This window comes from Bos mutus, chromosome 2 (genome assembly GCF_027580195.1).
Source record: "Bos mutus isolate GX-2022 chromosome 2, NWIPB_WYAK_1.1, whole genome shotgun sequence".
Lineage (NCBI taxonomy): Eukaryota > Metazoa > Chordata > Mammalia > Artiodactyla > Bovidae > Bos > Bos mutus.
Window position 1 is genome coordinate 58,897,363 of NC_091618.1, and position 19,020 is coordinate 58,916,382.

Sequence of the window (19,020 nt, forward strand, 5' to 3'; positions counted from 1 at the left end):
ATGGGGAGGTTTGCTGGTAGATTCTGTAGTGGAGATGTGGCAAGGATGGAGTTTCCCAAAGTTTTCACCCTACAGAACTACCCACAAGCATAAGTAGATGAGAAAAACGAATACTCCAAATCGGCCTCTGTTAGTCCTCCATTTCTTTTATCTGTACTATGTCAGCAAAATGTAGTCCCTACTTCTCAGAGACTTGAATAACGAGCAGTTCCAGTTTTATTACTCAACCTTCTTTTTCTTTCCATTTCATTATTGGAGATGCTTCAGGCTAAACCCACTGCACTACATGATGACTTTTATTTCAGGGGACAGAGGACGATGTCGCCAAGCAAAAGGCTGATTTATAAAGTCTTTTTATGGAAATAGAAAATCCAAAAGTGAACATTGGAAGTAGGAGAGAACAGGGCAGGAGGAAACAATATTTTAAGATCTTTCCTGTTATGAATGGATCATTCATCTTATTAAAGTAAGAAGGGAAAAAAAAGCCCTTGTTAGAATTACTTTAAAATAAATTTGCTAGCAAAAGGATATAATGGAAATGATTAAGTAAGAATCCACATAAAATTTTTAAAAGAGAGTGTCTTTAGAACACCTACTATTTGAGAAATATGATTGCAAACGAAATCCTTTCCCCATGTTCTTTGACATTGAAAGCCTGAAATAGACCTGAAATGGGGTGAAGCTGAGGAGCCCCTCATTGTGAGCCTCATCATGCAGGAAAGTGTTAAAACAGTCAGAGGTGACAGACACAAAAAGGAAAAGATGGAATTCAAATTGAGTCTGTCTTGTAAAGAGAATCAGCAAGTACTTTCCACATCTGTGGCTCATTCTGTTTGCATTCCCAGCATACTAGAACATTTATATAGTTTCCTTTTTCCTGAAGATGGCCCAGAGGCAAAGAGTGAGGAATGTTCCTATAGCAAAACCACCAGGATTCTTACCACCACTTCGAGGATGAGCCCGATGATGTTGTTTCTTGAAGAAATGATGATGTTTCTCGGCTGTTTTGGTACCAAAATGATGCATACCCTGAAACATATCACTGCCTCATCTGGGAGTTTATGCCTATAGAAGGAAGCATGTGGGGACCTTTATATACATAGGATGCAGCAGACTTGAATTGATGCGCTGTAGAACCTAAGGGCTCCTCTAAAATTATGAAAAGCAGTGGTAGCTTCCTGGAGCTAGTCAGAAAGCTTCATATGTCAGTTCATCCTAAACCTCCTAGAAAAAAATGGTTCAGTGGCAGACGTGGGTTATTTGTCTATTCTAAAATGTGAAACTTGTGTTTACGCTTTTCACCAGATCTTTAGTGAGGGGATGGAAGGAAAAAAATCTGTTTGGCATTTCTTTGCTTTCATGCAGTTTTTGTTTGTTGTTTGTTTGCTTTGCTTTTTGTTTTTGTCTTGTTTTTATTTTTCTTTAAAGCTGAGTGGAGATGATTTAAGCTCTTTCACAGAACCAAATACTATTTTAGACTTTGAGTTGCTTTTTGATGATGCAATAATATGATATATATATATATCAGTATAATAATCTCAGGAATAACCTAGCTAATATTTATTACAAAATTAGAAGAGGCATTTTCGAAGTTATAGAACATCTACTTCCTAGCAGCTGTCTTTTTACCTCCTAGTTTCAAGCGACTATTTTCCATGCTTCCCCTAGGTTTAAGCTATTGTGTGCTGTTCTAAAGTGTCAGCCCCAGGAGAGAGTGGTAAGAAAGGAACACAGTAATAGCTTATGACTATCAGGAGTCCTATTTTTGAAAATACTCAGGGGATAAGAGAGTGAACAATGATGATGAGTTAGGGCAATGGGCTTCCTATAGTAAGGAAAATTAACACACAACAAACCTCTCTTTTTCCTTTTAAAGTGCCACTGACACAAACCAGGCCCTAGCATCTTCCTTTTTGGTACCCTGAGTTCTCTGGTCAGAGTGGACTTGAAGTGGGGGAGGGTGTCGAGGATGATGGTTATATGCCGAAGTCACAGAGCTCAGGTTCAAGGTAAGCCTGCAAGACTGAATAGTTGCAGAACTGAAGGCTGCATCTTAGAAATCAGAAATACAGAACAGAATATGGACATGTGCACACCCATGTGTCTCTTCCTTGTCTAAAGTAGTCAAATCAATCTCTTGAGTGATCATTTTCACCATGATAAGTTTGTTAAAGAGGAAGGCAGTGGTCATAGCTGCCTAGTATTCTGGGCTAGTTTGAGGGGATAGATGCTCTGGTGAATGCAGGTATGTCCCCAAAATAAAAGGGAAACAGAGAAAGATAATGACCAAAATTAAAGTATGGGAGAAAGTGGATAAGGAGAAATCAAAAATAAAAAAGAATATGAGATGACCCTGCAGTTTTTCAGATGAAATATTCCCGCTTACACTCGCTCACTGTGTTTTGTAAATCAATGTCATTTCTAAAGGAACTGTCCAAATTTTCTGGATATTCCTTCTCCTTCATCTGGTTGGTGCGATGTGACTGCTTATGCTGGTAAAGGAAGCGGCTCATGATGCCAATGATCGAGAAGATGATGAATATCACCACTGCTATTACTCCTGTTGAGAAAGAGGGACAAGAGAGAAGGCAATTATCACAGATCATCTGATCAGGAGAAAGAATTTAAAGAAGACAACAAGGTCACTTAGGACAAAGAACCAAACAAAAACAAACAAGCAACAAACTCTGCCACATGTCCAGAAATAAACACAGGCTAAAATGTTTTCAGACTTCAATTAGCTAAAAAACCCCTCTTTCAGACTAGTGACAGAGCAAGGCAGTTTATATCAGAGAAGGTTATATTTAACAGACTAAGAATGTCATCAAATAAACATGAAATCAGACTAGAAAATGATCTCTTAATAAATTCCTTCAAGACTTGCCTTCAAGAATATGCCTGAATCACTTTTAATTAGCACACTTCTTTGTCACCTTGCAAATAAGTAAGTATCTTAGAACTATTTCAGCATCCTAGAAAATAATATTTAAGTATCTCACTTCCTGGTACATACACTATGGGTGTAAATTTGTTTGCAATATATGTTTGCTTTACTAAAAATGTCTTATTAATAATGAAATGCTTACTAAACATTCAGGGCATTTTACCCTGCTGCATACTCTGTAAGATGCAGGGTAGTCTGAAGATGGTACCCTTCTGTCTTCCAGAGTCAACTACAATAGCAAATGTCTGCCCTACTGTGTCACATTCTCCCCTACTTTGGATTGATTGTATGTGATTTTACCGGACCTACTTGGCAAGTCATCCTCACTGATCCTAAGGTCTTGACCCTACCTTTGGCAGGAATTCTCTTGAGAAGTGAATAGCAAAGTCAGCAAAGGATGGTAAAAATGTGGATACTGTCAAATTTCTAAAGAGAAAAAGAATCTATAGAAGAAAGAATGTTTCTCAACATTAAAATCTTTGAAAAATATTTATGATATTCAAAGATAAATTCATTCCTAATAAAGTATATTTTCTGCCGTTTTCTTATCTAAGTAGAATGACTCTTGAGACAAAATGTTTATTTTAAAAAGTAAGATGGTTTACTTTTTAAAATACTCCTAAACCATGATGTAACATTTTCCCCAACTATTTTAGAACAAGGCAAAGTAAAACCAGGTAAATTAACAAACCTAGAAATAAACTGGGTATAGTTAGTGATACCCAGGAATGGGCTGCAACTTTAAGAGATGAAATACAGAACTGGTTTCTACTTCTTCAGGACATGGAATATTTAGGGTGGGAGGCTGTGAACTCCCATGAATTTTCTTCAGGGGTTGGGGTGAATATCCTGTTCTTAGACTCAAGGAAGCCTATACACTAGTGGGAAAAAGTCAGCAGTCACTAAAGTCTTTTACTACTTGTCAAATGAAAAATTATGTGAAGAGAAATAGGCATCAAATGGTTTCCTATATTTCTTGTTGCAAAACAAAAATCAACTTGGACTTTATTCCTGAAGCAGGAATTCAGCCAGACATTTGAAGAACTTCGTTAAGGAAACGTGTGTATGTGTATGTGTGTGTCTTCCTCACAATCTTATTGTAATTATGCACCTCTGTGCTCCCCTTGCCAGTTGTGCTGCCTTCCTTAAAACACCACTCACTGGTTCTGTTGTTACCTGTTTACCCACCCCATCCCACCCGACCCCAGCCAAGCTGTGAGTTCTTACAGAGTAGCATCCATGTTTTTCGTCATTCTACTTCTATACTTAGTGCTGGTCCTGACCCGTAATGGGGCTCATTCCATAGATGTTAAATAAATGGTTACTGTTGATTTTTAAGAGCAAACTCCATCTGGTGTAGAACAGCTCATCTAGCCTGCCAGAAGGCAGAGATAGGGGCACTGTGAGGACCCTGGTTCTCAGATGGAAATGAATTCAGTCTCTCACAGGCATCTTCCATTAAACAAGGTTTGGGAGTCATTCTGTGTTGCAAGGCCCAGATGGACAAATCAAGCTCCCGGAGGTAGCAGCCAAGCTGAGGAAGAATACAAAGTGGAGAAACCAAGAGGCAGGGAGAAAATGGAGAAGTAAGGGAGGAGAAGGGAAGGCAGGGTTCACAGCAGAGCAGACAAGATCTGCCTCTGTAACCATATGTGTTGCTGGATTGGAAACTACAGTCCTGTGGGCTTCACCCTGCTCATTTGATCCACTTGGTGGAGAAAACCCGACAGGATGATGGCTTTGCCCATCTGTTTATGCCAACATGGCTTCTTTCCATATGTAGTTTTATTGGTTTGCTTTGTTTGTGCTTTAGGAAAAATGATAACTGGATGAGATCAACAGGATGCATGCTGCCTGTCTCGAAGTAAATTATCCAGCTGTTGACTCTGTGCTCAGCTGCCTGGTGGTTGAAGGGAAAGAAGATTCCATGGAGCTGCTGGTACCTGGCCTGGGGGAAGGGTGTCTTCGATCATCAAAGCATTATGACTATTCATGAAAAGGCTCACATTCTTGCAGATCATGCAGGGCTCTGGGTGCTGGATGGCCACAATTGAGGAAGAATTCAGATAATTCCTCCAGACCACAGAATCACTTATGTCTGTTCTGCTTTCAGCCACAAAGCATGGTTTACCTCCAATGATGGCCGAGTCACTTCGCACTGCATTGGTGAGTGGTTCCCGCTCATCTGTCTTCCCAAAAAGATCTGAAAGGAGTAAAAGACACTCAAAGTCCTAGCAGAAGGTCTACAATATGCAGTTGAGATGATACACCTGTGGGTTAGACCAGGTGATCTCAGAGAGTTAGTAGCTGGCATTTTGGAAGGAACCCAAACAAGCATATACAGAAAAAAAAAAAAAAAAAAAGAAAGAGTATTTGAAGTACTCTGCTTATACCCCATACTTGCATGATTCTGTTAGATTCTATATAAGCTGTAATATAAGGGGTTAAACAAAGTGATGGTGGTATTATGTCTGCTTTATTCTACTGCTTACCTCTCAGCCTACTTTTGATGTCCTTTTCTGCTTTGCTGGACAGTTTCTATACATGACAACACCTTCTTCCCTCAATCACACTTGCCTCTGCTTCAGAGGTTTCTTTAATTACAAGAGACTTATGAGCTCATTGGCAGGAAAGAACAAAAGTGTTGGTGCATTAACACACCCAGGAAACCCTCACTAGAGGGTTTTACTAGATGTGCATTAACATATATGTTTTTTGTTTGTTTGTTTTTTAAAGAGCATCAAGTTTGAAGGCACCTGGACCTGGGTTCTAATCTTTGCTCTGACACTTATCAGTCTGGTGACACTGAACTATGTACATTTTAAAACAACAACCTGCAAAGGTATTAAAATGGGTTAATGATCCTAGAGGTATCCATATAGTGCACATAAAATTTTCAGGACTTACAGCACCTATCATTAGTACTGCTCTATCATTTAATTCTCTGAAAATGACTCCAACATGATTATTGTTTTTCCCATTTTCACAGATACCAAAGCTATTAAGTAACCTGCCAAAAGTTCCATAGTCTAGCATTGGAAGATTCAGAACACAAATCAAGCCCAGCCAAGTGTCACATTCACGTACTTTTCTAGGATACATACCTGACTGCTGCCAAGAAAACACCAAGATCAGTAATAAGAAGGTAGCAAAAAAACTCTATGCCCTTTCTTTGCTCATAATTCATAACTTATTTGGCAATTGATGAAGATACCTGACTAAATTAAATCCTAAGAGTACTTCTAGACACCTAGGATGATGGTGACTAATAAAGCTAGAAAAGGTATTTCAAGGAGTGGTAAAATAAGAGAAGATATGTGGATGATACTACCATGGGGCTTTCCTATTATTAAGGAAGGTTGGTTTTAATCACATGAATTTTATTAGTTCGAAGACCAGCTTACCTTCCTGTCCTCAAAAATCCTCAATCCTCAGAGCAGTAGCCACTTTAAATAGTAGTGAAAAAATAAATATACCTACATACATATATGGGCTTCCCTGATAGCTCAGTTGGTAAATAATCCACCTGCAATGAAGGAGATCCTGGTTCAATTCCTGGATTGGGAAGATCCACTGGAGAAGGGAAAGGTTACCCACTCCAGTATTCTTGGGCTTCCCTTGTGGCTCAACTGGTAAAGAATCTGCCTGCAATGTGGGATACCTGGTTTCAATCCCTGGGTTGGGAAGATCCCCTGGAGAATGGAAAGGCTACGCTCTCCAGCATTCTGGCCTGGAGAATTCCCTGGGGTCACAAAGAGTCAGACATGACTAAGTGACTTTCACTCACTCACTCACAGACATATATGTATGCATTTCTAACTACTCATTATATTAGAAGTTGTTGTTTGATAGCTAAATCCTGTCCAACTCTTTTTGCGACCCTGTGTACTGTAGCCTTCTAGGATCCTCTGTCCATGGGATTTCCCAGGCAAGAATATTGGAGGGGGTAGCCATTTCCTTCTCCAGGGGATCTTCCTGACCCAGGGATAGAACCTGCGTCTTCTGCTTGGCAGGCAAATTATTTACCACTGAGCCACCTCGGAAGCTCTATATTAGAAATAGGATTATTTAAATATATTAAATATCAATCTAAGAAACCAGTCATAATTCTTAACTGCCTGTAATCATACAAGGTAAGGAATTGATTCACATTAGCCTTTAGCCTGAAAGCTTCTTGAAGACATCTAAGTAGTACTGGTGAAAGAAGTTTCATGGAGTATTTTCTTGCACACCTGATGAGGAATGCACCGTGGTCACCGCATTCACATCCGAATCCATCAGAGAGGCACAGCTGGATTCTATCAAGGCCCCTTGGATGGTTATAGGTGCAGTGGTAGAATGGCGCAGGGCTGCCTTCAGTGGTGTAATATGGTTGTATTGGACTGAGGCCAGACACCCAACAAAACCCAGGGCATTGGCTTTAGCAACTTCAGCATCCAATCCAAGATTCTCTGCAATGTGAAAAACAATTAGTTAAAAAAAAAAAAAAAAAAAAAACTCCATCTTCATGTTAAGTAATGTTTGAAATTACAGAAAGTGCCTTTTTATTCTTTGAATAAAGGAAATTGTCCTTTCTTTGTCTTCATCTACTTTCTCGAAAGTCTACCCAAAATATGTGTCAATACATCAACCACATATCACAGAAAATTGCTTGGGCTATTTTGCCTTGAGATAATGTTTCAAACTTCTAAATTTTCATTCATGTATTTTATGAACTGTAACAAATACTTAATAAATCTCCTCTACACTCTAGATGTTTTATATTACAGAATTTAGATCATTATCCCCATCACAATTTATTTATGGATGCTGGTGATTAATTCAAGCATACTACAATGCTCATTACAGTACTTCACTCAAAATGATAGTAGGAAAAAAAGTGAAATGAGGCAGAGATAGGAAATTTAAAGTGATCCTCTCAAAAGTTTATCATGTTTGGTGTTTTCAGCAGCTTGTATACACTATATACTAATACATTTTCATACACTAATAGCTTGACCATATATTCAAGATTTTCACATGCTTAGTTCTGTCCATATTACTGACTGGTGAGCATGGATTTTCTATGACAGCACTCAATCTCCCAAAGTGTCTTTGAGTTTTTATAAAAGATAATGAGGGAATCATTTATGAATCATGGCGAGATCAAATGTCTCATTTTCTTCAAGATTTGTGGTAATATTACTCAGTATGCCATTTCTTTATTTTAATAAGTATCATTTGAACAAATTTCTGTGATGCAATTGCATAAGATGACAAAGCAGGATGGACTTTTCCCCCTCTTTTAAAGCATAACAGTTTTAATAGACCTAGATGGTTCAAATAGTTATTTTATTATGATAATAGGCTTATTTTCTGGAAGAAGACAAGGACTTTCAATCAGATTAATTATAACTTACTTCCAGTCATTAATGATCAAAAAGTGCTTCCAAGGATCATCAAGCAAGCATTTTGTTGGCCACATTTAGGGAAGCTATATAGTGGACATATAGAGGAAAATTAGAAACTAATATCCCTCAACAATGCTATGTCTACTTTTGACCTTATTATTATTCCTTCCTGAGCAACGCCCATGTAAACCTCACTAATTTATCATCCCTCTTATCTTACAGGAAAATAAAAGAAATTATGTGTATTAATTTAATGTGGCTGTTGTAAAAAATTGTTGTTGATGTTGCTCAGTCACTCAGTCATGTCCAACTCTTTGCTACCCCATGGACTGCACCACTAGGCTTCCCTGTCCTTCACCATTTCCCAGCGCCTTCTCAAACTTATGTTCCCTGAGTCAGTGATGCCATCCACCATCTCATCCTCTGTCATCCCCTTCTCCTTCTTCCTTCAGTCTTTCCCAGCATCAGGGTCTTCTCTAATGAGTCAGCTCTTTGCATCAGGTGGTCAAAGTACTGGAGCTTCAGCTTCAGCATCACTCCTTCCAATGAACATTCAGGACTAATTTCCTCTAGGATGGACTGGTTTGATCTCCTTGCAGTTCAAGGGACTCTCAAGAGTCTTCTCCAACACCACAGTTCATAAGCATCAATTTTTCAGCAATCAGCCTTCTTTATGGTCCAATTTTCACATCCATACATGACTACTGGAAAACCATAGTTTTGACTAGACAGAACTTTGCCAGCAAAGTAATGCCTCTGCTTTTTAGTATGCTGTCTAGGATGGTCATAGCTTTTCTTCCAAGGATCAGCATCTTTTAATTTCATGGCTGCAGTAATAATCTGCAGTGATTTTGGAGCCTAAGAAAATGCAGTCTGTCACTGTTTCCATTGTTTCCCTATCTATTTGCTGTGAGGTAATGGGACTAGATGCCATGATCTTTGTTTTTTGAATGCTAAGCTTTAAGCCAGCTTTTTCACTCTCCCCTTTCACCTTCATCAAAAGGCTCTTTAGTTCCTCTTCACTTTCTGCCATAAGGATGGTGTCATCTGCCTATCTGAGTTTACAGATATTTCTCCCCACAATATTGATTCCAGCTTGTAATTTATACAGCCTGGTATTTCTCATGATATACTCTGCACAGAAGGTAAATGAACAGATTGACAATATACAGCCTTGACATATTCCTTTCCCAATATGGAACCAGTCTCTTGCCGCTGGAGACTCCCTAGCACTCACAGGAGAAGATGATTGCATGTCCTTCTACTTCACCATCTTGAAGCATTTGATCACATGGATCACAAGCCTTGTCTGACTCAATGAAACCATGATCCATGTCATATAGGGCCAGCCAAGATGGATGGGTCATGATGGAGAGTTCTGTAAATGTGGTCCACTGGAGAAGGGAATGGCAAACCACTTCAACATTCTTGCCTTGAGAACCCCATGAACAGTATGACAATGCATAAAGATATGACACTGAAAGACGAACACCCCAGGTCAGTAGGTGCCCAATATGCTACTGGAGAAGAGCAGAGAAATTATAAGAAATTAGCATAAACTTAAACAACTTAGCATATAACAACACATGCTTTGTCTTACAGCTCTGCAGAAGTCTAATACAGGTTCCCACTGAGCTAAAATCAAGATGCTGTCAATTTGCATTTTTTGCTAGAGGCTCCAGGGGATAACCCATCTCTTTGTCTTTTCTTTTGTTCTCTTTCTTTAAATTTATTTATTTATTTTAATTAGAGGCTAATTACTTGACAATATTGCAGTGGTCTTTGCCACACAGTGACATGAATCAGCCACGGGTGTTCATGTGTCCCCTATCCTGAACCCCCCACCCACTTCCCTCCCATCCCATCCTTCAGGGTTGTCCCAGTGCACCAGCCCTGAGCGCCCTGTCTCATGCATCGAAACTAGACTGACGATCTAGTTCACATATGGTAATATACATGTGTCAATGCTAATCTCTCAAATCATCCCACCCTTGCCTTCTTCCACAGAGTCCAAAATTCTGTTCTTTACATCTGTGTCTCTTTTGCTATCTCACATATAGGGTCAACGTTACCATATTTCTAAATTCCATATATATGCATTAATATACTGTATTGGTGTTTTTCTTTCTGACTTACTTCACTCTGTATAACAGGTTCCAGTTTCATCCACCTCATTAGAACTGATTCAAACGCTTTCTTTTTAATGGCTGAGTAATATTCCATTGTGTATATGCACCACAGCTTTCTTATCCATTCGTCTGCTGATGGACTTCTTAGATTGCCTCCATATCTAGCTATTGTAAACAGTGCTGCGATGAATATGGGGGTACACGTGTCTCTTTCCCTTCTGGTTTCCTCAGTGTGTATGCCCAGCAGTGGGATTTCTGGGTCATATAGCAGTTCTATTTCCAGTTTTTAAGGGAATATCCAGTTTTCTATAGTGGCTCTACTAGTTTGCATTCTCACCAACAGTGTAAGAGGGTTCCCTTTCCCCCTCCACCCCACCTCCAGCATTTATTGTTTGTAGACTTTTTGATAGCAGCCATTCTGTCCAGTGTAAGACGGTACCTCATTGTGGTTTTGACTTGCATTTCTCTGATAATGAGTGATGTTGAGCATCTTTTCATGTGTTTGTTAGCCATCTGCATGTCTTCTTTGGAGAAACATCTGTTTAGTTCTTTGGCCCATCTTTTGATTGGGTCGTTTATTTTTCTGGAATTGAGCTGCATGAGCTGCTTGTATATATTTTAGATTAATTCTTTGTCAGTTGCTTAATTTGCTATTATTTTTTCCCATTCTGAAAGGAGAGAGTTGGCTTAAAGCTCAACATTCAGAAAACTAAGATCATGGCATCCGGTCCCATCACTTTATGGCAAATAGATGGGGAAACAGTGCAAACAGTGGCTGATTTTATTTTTCTGGGCTCCAAAATCATGGCAGATGGTGATTGCAGGCATGAAATTAAAAGATTCTTGCTCCTTGGAAGGGAAGTTATGACCAACCTAGACAGTATATTAAAAAGTAGAGACATTATTTATCAACAAAGGTCCATCTAGTCAAGGCTATGGTTTTTCCAGTAGTCATGTATGGATGTGAGAGTTGGACTGTGAAGAAAGCTGAGCGCCGAAGAATTGATGCTTTTGAACTGTGGTGTTGGAGAAGACTCTTGAGAGTCCCTAGGACTACAAGGAGATCCAACCAGTCCATCCTAAAGAAGATCAGTCCTGGGTATTCATTGGAGGGACTGATGTTGAAGCTGAAACTCCAATACTTTGGCCACCTGATGTGGAGAGCTGACTCATTTGAAAAGACCCTGATGCTGGGAAAGATTGAGGGCAGAAGGAGAAGGGGACGACAGAGGATGAGATGGTTGGATGGCATCACCGACACAATGGACATGGGTTTGGGTGGACTCCAGGACTTGCTGATGGACAGGGAGGCCTTGCATGCTGTGGTTCATGGGATTGCAAAGAGTCGGACACGACTAAGCAACTGAACTGAACTGAACTCTCCTATTCTGAAGGCTGTCTTTTCACCTTGCTTATAGTTTCCTTCGTTGTGTAAAAGCTTTTAAGTTTAATTAGGTCCCATTTGTTTATTTTTGCTTTTATTTCCATTACTCTGGGAGGTGGGTCATGGAGGATCCTGCTATGATTTACGTTAGAGCGTGTTTTGTCTGTTTTCCTTTAGGAGTTTTATAGTTTCTGGTCTTATATTTAGACCTTTAATCCATTTTTGACCTTATTTTTGTGTATGGTGTTAGAAACTGTTCTAGTTTCATTCTTTTACAAGTGGTTGACCAGTTTTCCCACCACCACTTGTTAAAGAGGTTGTCTTTTCTCCATTGTATATTCTTGCCTCCTTTGTCAAAGATAAGGTGTCCATAGGTGTGTGGATTTATCTCTGGGTTTTCTATTTTGTTCCATTGATCTATGTTTCTGTCTTTGTGCCGGTACCATACTGTCTTGATGACTTGTAGCTTTGTAGTATAGCCTGAAGTCAGGCAGGTTGATTCCTCCAGTTCCATTCTTCTTTCTCAAGATTGCTTTGGCTATTTGAGGTTTATTATTTGTGAAATTATTTGTTCTAGTTCTCTGAAAAATACTGTTGGTAGCTTGATAGGGGTTGCATTGAATCTATAGATTGCTTTTGGTAGTATACTCATTTTCACTATATTGATTCTTCCAATCCATGAACACAGTATATTTCTCCATCTATTTGTGTCATCTTTGATTCTTTTATCAGTGTTTTACAGTTTTCTATATAAAAGTCTTTTGTTTCTTTAGGTAGATTTATTTATTTATTATTTCTTTAGGTAGAAATATTTTATTCGTTTCGTTGTAATGGTGAATGGAATTGTTTCTTTAATTTTCTTTGTGTTTTCTTATTGTTAGTGTATAGGAATGCAAGGGATTTATGTGTATTAACTTTATATCCTGCAACTTTACTATATTCATTGATTAGCTCTAGTAATTTTCTGGTGGTGTCTTTAGGATTTTGTAGAGGATCATATCATCTTTATGTAGAGGATCATATCATCTACAAACAGTGAGAGTTTTACTTCTTCTTTTCCAATCGGGATTCCTTTTAATTCTTTTTCTGCTCTGATTGCTGTGGCTAAAACTTCCAAAACCATGTTGAATAGTAGTGGTAAGAATGGGCACCCTTGTCTTGTTCCTGACTGTAGGGGAAATGCTTTCAATTTTTCACCATTGAAGATAATGTTTGCTGTGGGTTTGCCATATATAGCTTTTATTTTGTTGAGGTATGTTCCTTGTATGCCCGCTTTCTGGAAGGTTTTTATCATAAATGGATGTTGAATTTCACAAAGGCTTTCTGTGATCGATTGAGATAATCATACGGGTTTTGTCTTTCAATTTGTTAATGTGGTGTATCACATCGATTGGTTTGTGAATACTGAAGAATCCTTGCATCCCTGGGATAAAGCCCACTTGGTCATGATGTATGATCTTTTTAATATGTTATTGGACTCTGTTTGCTAGAATTTTGTTAAGGATTTTTGCATCTATGTTCATCAGTGATATTGGCCTGTAGTTTTCTTTTTCTGTGGCACGTTTGTCTGGTTTTGGTATTAGGGTGATGGTGGCCTCACAGAGTGAGTTTGGCAGTTTACCTTCCTCTGTTATCTTCTGGAAGAGTTTGAGTAGGATAGGTGTTAGCTCTTCTCTAAATTTTTGGTAGAATTCAGCTGGGAAGCCATCTGGTCCTGGGCTTTTGTTTGTTGGAAAAAATTTTATTACAGTTTCAATTTCAGCAGTTGTGATGGGTCTGTTAAGGTTTTCTATTTCTTTCTGGTTCAGTTTTGGAAGGTTATAGTTTTCTAAGAATTTTTCCATTTCTTCCAAGTTGTCCATTTTATTGGCAAATAGTTGCTGATAGTAGTCTCTTATGATCCTTTGTATTTCTGTGTTGTCTGTTGTGATTTCTCCATTTTCATTTCTAATTTTGTTGATTTGATTCTTCTCCCTTTTTTTCTTGAGGAGTCTGGCTAATGGTTTGTCTATTTTATTTATCTTCTCAAAGAACCAGCTTTTAGTTTTGTTGATTTTTGCTATAGTCTCCTTTGTTTCTTTTTCATTTATTTCTGCCTTAATTTTTATGATTTCTTTCCTTCCACTAACCCTGGGTTTCTTCATTTGCTCTTTTTCTAGTTGCTTTAGGTGTAAAGTTAGTTTATTTATTTGAATCTTCTCTTGTTTCTTGAGGTAAGCTTGTATTGCCATGAACTTTCCCCTTGGCACCGCTTTTGCTGAATCCCATAGGGTTTGGGTTGTTGTGTTTTCAAGTTCATTCGTTTCTATGCATATTTTTATTTCTTCTGTGATTTGTTGCTTATTCAGAAACATATTGTTTAGCCTCCATATGTTTGTATTTTTGATATTTTTTTTCCTGTAGTTGATATCTAATCTTACCACATTGTGATCAGAAAAGATGTTTGAAATGATTTCAATTTTTTGAATTTACCAAGGTTAGATTTATGGTGCAGGATGTGATCTATCTTGGAGAATGTTCCATGTGCACTTGAGAAAAAGTTGAAATTCACTGTTTGGGGGTGAAATGTCCCGTAGATATCAATTAGATCTAACTGGTCCATTGTATCATTTAAAGTTTGTGTTTCCTTGCTAATTTAATTTTAGTTCATCCATAGGTGTGAGTGGGGTATTAAAGTCTCCCACTATTGTGTTACTGTTAATTTCCCCTTTCATACTTGTTAGCTTTTGCCTTACATATTGCAATGCTTCTATGTTGGGTGCATATATATTTATAATTGTTATATCTTCTTCTTGGATTGATCCTTTGATCATTATGTAGTGTCCTTCTTTGCCTGTTTTCACGACCTTTATTTCAAAGTCTATTTTATCTGATATAAGTATTGCTACTCCCACTTTCTTTTGGTCTCCATTTCCATGAGATATCTTTTTCCAGCCCTTCACTTTCAGTCTGTATAAGTCCCTTGTTTTGAGGTGGGTTTCTTGTAGACAGCATAGATAGGTGTCTTGTTTGTGTATCCACTCAACCAGTCTTTGTCTTTTGGTTGGGGCATTCAACACATTTACATTTAAGGTAATTATTAGTAAGTATAATCCCTTTGCCATTTACTTTGTTGTTTTGGGTTCGAGTTTATAAACCTTTTCTGTGTTTCCTGTCTAGAGAAGATCCTTTAGCATTTGTTGAAGAGCTGGTTTGGTGATGCTGAATTCTCTCAGCTTTTGCTTGTGTAAAGCTTTTGTTTTCTCCTTCATATTTGAATGAGATCCTTTCTGGGTATTGTAATCTGGGCTGTAGGTTTTTCTTTGTCACCACTTTAAGTATGTCCTGCCATTCCTTTCTGCTCTGAAAAGTTTCTGTTGAAAGATGAGCTGTTATCCTTATGGGAATCCCCTTGTGTGTTATTTGTTGTTTTTCCCTTGCTGCTTTTAATATTTGCTCTTTGTGTTTGATCTTCATTAATTTGATTAATATGTGTCTTGGGGTGTTTTGCCTTGGGTTTATCCTGTTTAAGACTCTCTGAGTTTCTTGGACTTGGGTGGCTATTTCCTTCCCCATTTTAGGGAAGTTTTCAACTATTATCTCCTCAAGTATTTTCTGATAGCTTTTCAGTCTTCTTATTCTGGGACTCCTATGATTGAAATATTGAGGCATTTAATATTGTCCTAGAGGTCTCTGAGGTTGTCCTCATTTCTTTTTTTTTTTTTTTCCCCCCTCTCTGCTTCATTTATTTCCACCATTCTGTCTTCCATCTAACTTATCGTATCTTGTGCCTCAATTATTCTATTGTTGGTTCCTTCTAGAGTGCTTTTGATCTCAATTATTGCATTATTCATTATTGATTTACTCTTTTTTATTTCTTATAGGTCTTTGTTAAACATTTCTTGAATTTTCTCAATCCTCATTTCCAGTGTATTTATCTGTAACTCTATTTTGTTTTCAAGATTTTGGATCACATTTACTATCATTATTCTGAATTCTTTATCAGGTAGACTCCCTATATCCTCCTCTTTTGTTTGGTTTCATGGGCGTTTATTATGTTCCTTTACCTGCTGAATATTTCTCTGCCTTTTCATTTTGTTTAGATTGCTGTTTTTGCAGTGGCCTTTCTGTAGGCTGGAAGTTTGTGGTTCTTTTTTATTGTGGAGGTTGCTCCCTGTGGGTGGGGTTGGACTAGTGGCTTGTCAAGGTTTCCTGGTTAGGGAAGCTTGCATCTGTGTTCTGTTGGGTGGAGCTTTATCTCTTCTCTCTGGAGTGTAATGAAGTATCCAGTAGTGAGTTTTGAGGTGTCTGTGGGTTTGGTGTGATTTGGGGCAGCCTATATTTTAATGCTCAGGGCTGTGTTCCTGCATTGCTGGATAATTAGCTTGGTATGTTTTGCTCTGGAACTTGTTGGCTCTTGGGTGGTGCTTGGTTTCAGTGTAGGTATGGAGGTTTTTGGAATAGCTCTTGCCAATTAATGTTCATGAAGTCAGGAGTTTTCTGGGGTCTCAAGTTTTGAATTTCAGCCTTCTGCCTCTGGGTTTTAGTCTTATTCTTACAGTAGCATCAAGACTTCTCTATCCATACAGCACAGATGATAAAACATCTAGGTTAATGGTGAAAAGATTCTCCATAGTGAGGGACACCCAGAGAGGTTCACAGATTTACATGGAGAGGAGAAGAGGGAGGAAGGAAATAGAGGTGACCAGGAGGAGAAGAAAAGTGGAGAGAGCAATCTCGCCAGCAATCAATTCTCTGCATGCTCTCCACAGTCTGGAACACTCAGAGATGTTCAAAGAATTACATAGAGAAGCAAAGAGGGAGGAGGGAGAAAGAGGTGACTAGGAGAAGAGGGGGAGTCAAAAAGGGAGAGACCAATTGAGCCGGTAATTGGTCCCCTAAGTGTTTCCCACAGCCCAGAACTCCCAGAGAAATTCACAGAATTAAGTAGAAAAGTGAAGGGGAAGGGAGGAGATAGAGGTGACCTGAGGGAGAAAAGAGAGAGTCAAAAGGGGAGAGAGCAATCAAGCCAGTAATCACATCCCTAAGTAAAAATGGGTACTGAAGATTGGATTCTTAAAGGTACAAAATTGATAACAAAAACCATAAAGCAAAAATTAAAAATCTAGAGTAGAGGTTAGAGTCTCAAAAATACAATATTAAAAATACAAAACAAAATCAATCACAAAAATTATAATATATATATATGAAATTTGCTTTAGAATTTAAAAATGATAATAGTAAAAATATATCTAGGCATTTCTCTGGAGTTTTTGAGGCCAGTGTGGTGTCAATTCAGTTGCAGATAGTTCCTTGTTCCAGCTTATACTTTTTTTCAAGGTCTATAGGCTCCTTCCAATGCTTAGCCAATGTTAACTACAGGGTTTTAATCTGTTTCACCTGTCACTTCCAGAGTGGTTCCCTCTTCTTTATTTTGGCTTCCTCTGTTTGCAAATCTCTTCAGTGTCTAATTTCTGCCCTGACACAAGAGGGTGAAGGTGGTCACTTATTTAGGCTCACTTGTTCAGGTGTGCTGTGGGGAGGGAGGAACACTGGAAAGAAATATCACTGGCTTGTGTGGGGAGTGCTCGCAGTGTATGGACCACACTGGGTTTGCCCCAGCTCACGGCAGCATGTGCTTTCCCAGCCTACAGTGCTCAGGCTCCAGGTTGCTCTGCAAGGGAACTGTCCAAAGCAAACCTGTGTTTCGTCCACTTTCCAGGTCTAAGCTGCTCAGGCTCAGGTTCTTGGGTACTCCACAAAGGCACAGACTCAGGCATGCATTGTGTGCTCTTCCCAAGTCTGAGCAGCTCAGGCAACGAGGTGCTTGGTGAGCACACTGACACACTGTCCCAAGTGGTCTGTGCATCTTAATTACCTCCCTGGTCCCAGCCACTCAGTTTCCCAGTGTGCCACAAGAGTGCCATATCAGGTGTGCTTTGTGTCTCCTCTAGGGAGTTGATCTCAGGCTGCGACCCTCCTGGCAGATGTCAACCGTACAGGATCCCAAGAAGACTTGGTTAGCAACTGGGAGCCTGCTCACAGTTTGGTGGAGGATGCCATCTCTGGGGCCGAGATTGCCCCTTGCCTTCCAGCTCTGGCTGTCGCCCACCTGCCTCTCTGCCTCAGGTGGGAGGAGGGGCCTGTCCACAGCTGGCTAGCTCTCCTTTGGTATTCGCTCAATTCTTTGTTCTCTGAGCAGGCCAGGCTGTGCCTTACTGAAGTGAAGTGAAAGTGAAGTCAGTCATGTCTGACTCTTCACAACCCCATGGACTGCAGCCTACCAGGCTCCTCCATCCAAGGGGTTTTCCAGGCAAGAGTACTAGAGTGGGATGCCATTGCATTCTTTGAGGCTGTGCCTTAGGTTAGAGCTTTTCACAGGGAAGTTCTCTCTCTCTCTCTCTCTTTTTCTTTTCTGTCTCTGGCTATCCCACAGTTTGGGTTGCTATCTCATGTTAACTCCCACAGATTGTCCTCAGGGCATTTACCCTAAGCAATGCAGCGTGTGCCTCTCTGTTCAGCCCCTGCTTGCTGGTGGTGGGTGCGAGCGTCTGGGCTACTTCTCCATTGGGAGTTATGGATATGCATATATTCTGTGTTTTTTTTTTTTCTTTGTTTGTTTTTCCTCCTGGTTATGTTGCCCTCTGAGATTCTAAAACTCCCCCACAGACCTGCTGGTGAGAGGGTTTCCCACTGTTTGGAAACTTCTCCTCCTTCACAACTCCCTCCAGGGACGCGTCTCCATCACTAACTCTTTTGTCTCTCTTTTTGTCTTTTATATTTTGCCCTACCTTCTTTTGAAGAGAATGGGCTGCCTTTCTGGGTGCCTGGTGTCCTCCACCAGCGTTCAGAAGTTGTTTTGTGGAAGCTGCTCAGCATTGAAATGATCTTTTGATGAATTTGTGGGGGATAAAGTGGTCTCCCTGTCCTATTCCTCTGCCATCTTAGGACCACCTCTCTTTGTCTTTTCTAACTGCCATAAACCACCCACATTCCTTGGCTTATAGCCCCCTTCCCATACTTTCAAAGCCAACAGTGTTGCATGTCTGTGCAACTTTCATCTGAAATCAGATTTAATTCTAATTATCTTCTTTTGCCACTTTCTTACACTTTTAAGGATCTTTGGGATTGTACCAAGCTGAGCCCTCCCTGGTGGCTCAGACAGTAAAGAATCCACCTTCAGTAAGGGAGACC

The 19,020-nt window shown here is 39.4% G+C and overlaps 1 protein-coding gene across 1 annotated transcript in view; it reads right to left on the bottom strand.

Annotated features, from left to right (window-relative positions):
• Positions 1-1,545: 1,545 nt before the first annotated feature.
• The window catches only part of CNTNAP5 (contactin associated protein family member 5), a 1,036,258-nt gene continuing 1,018,783 nt past the window's right edge, over positions 1,546-19,020 (bottom strand). The window contains exons 22-24 of the mRNA XM_070389061.1: positions 7,177-7,395; positions 5,076-5,147; positions 1,546-2,560 (exon numbers count right to left, since the gene is read on the bottom strand). Coding sequence (XP_070245162.1) covers positions 2,364-2,560; positions 5,076-5,147; positions 7,177-7,395 — 488 coding nt within the window. The 3' untranslated portion in view covers positions 1,546-2,363. The remainder of the gene's footprint in view (positions 2,561-5,075; positions 5,148-7,176; positions 7,396-19,020) is intronic.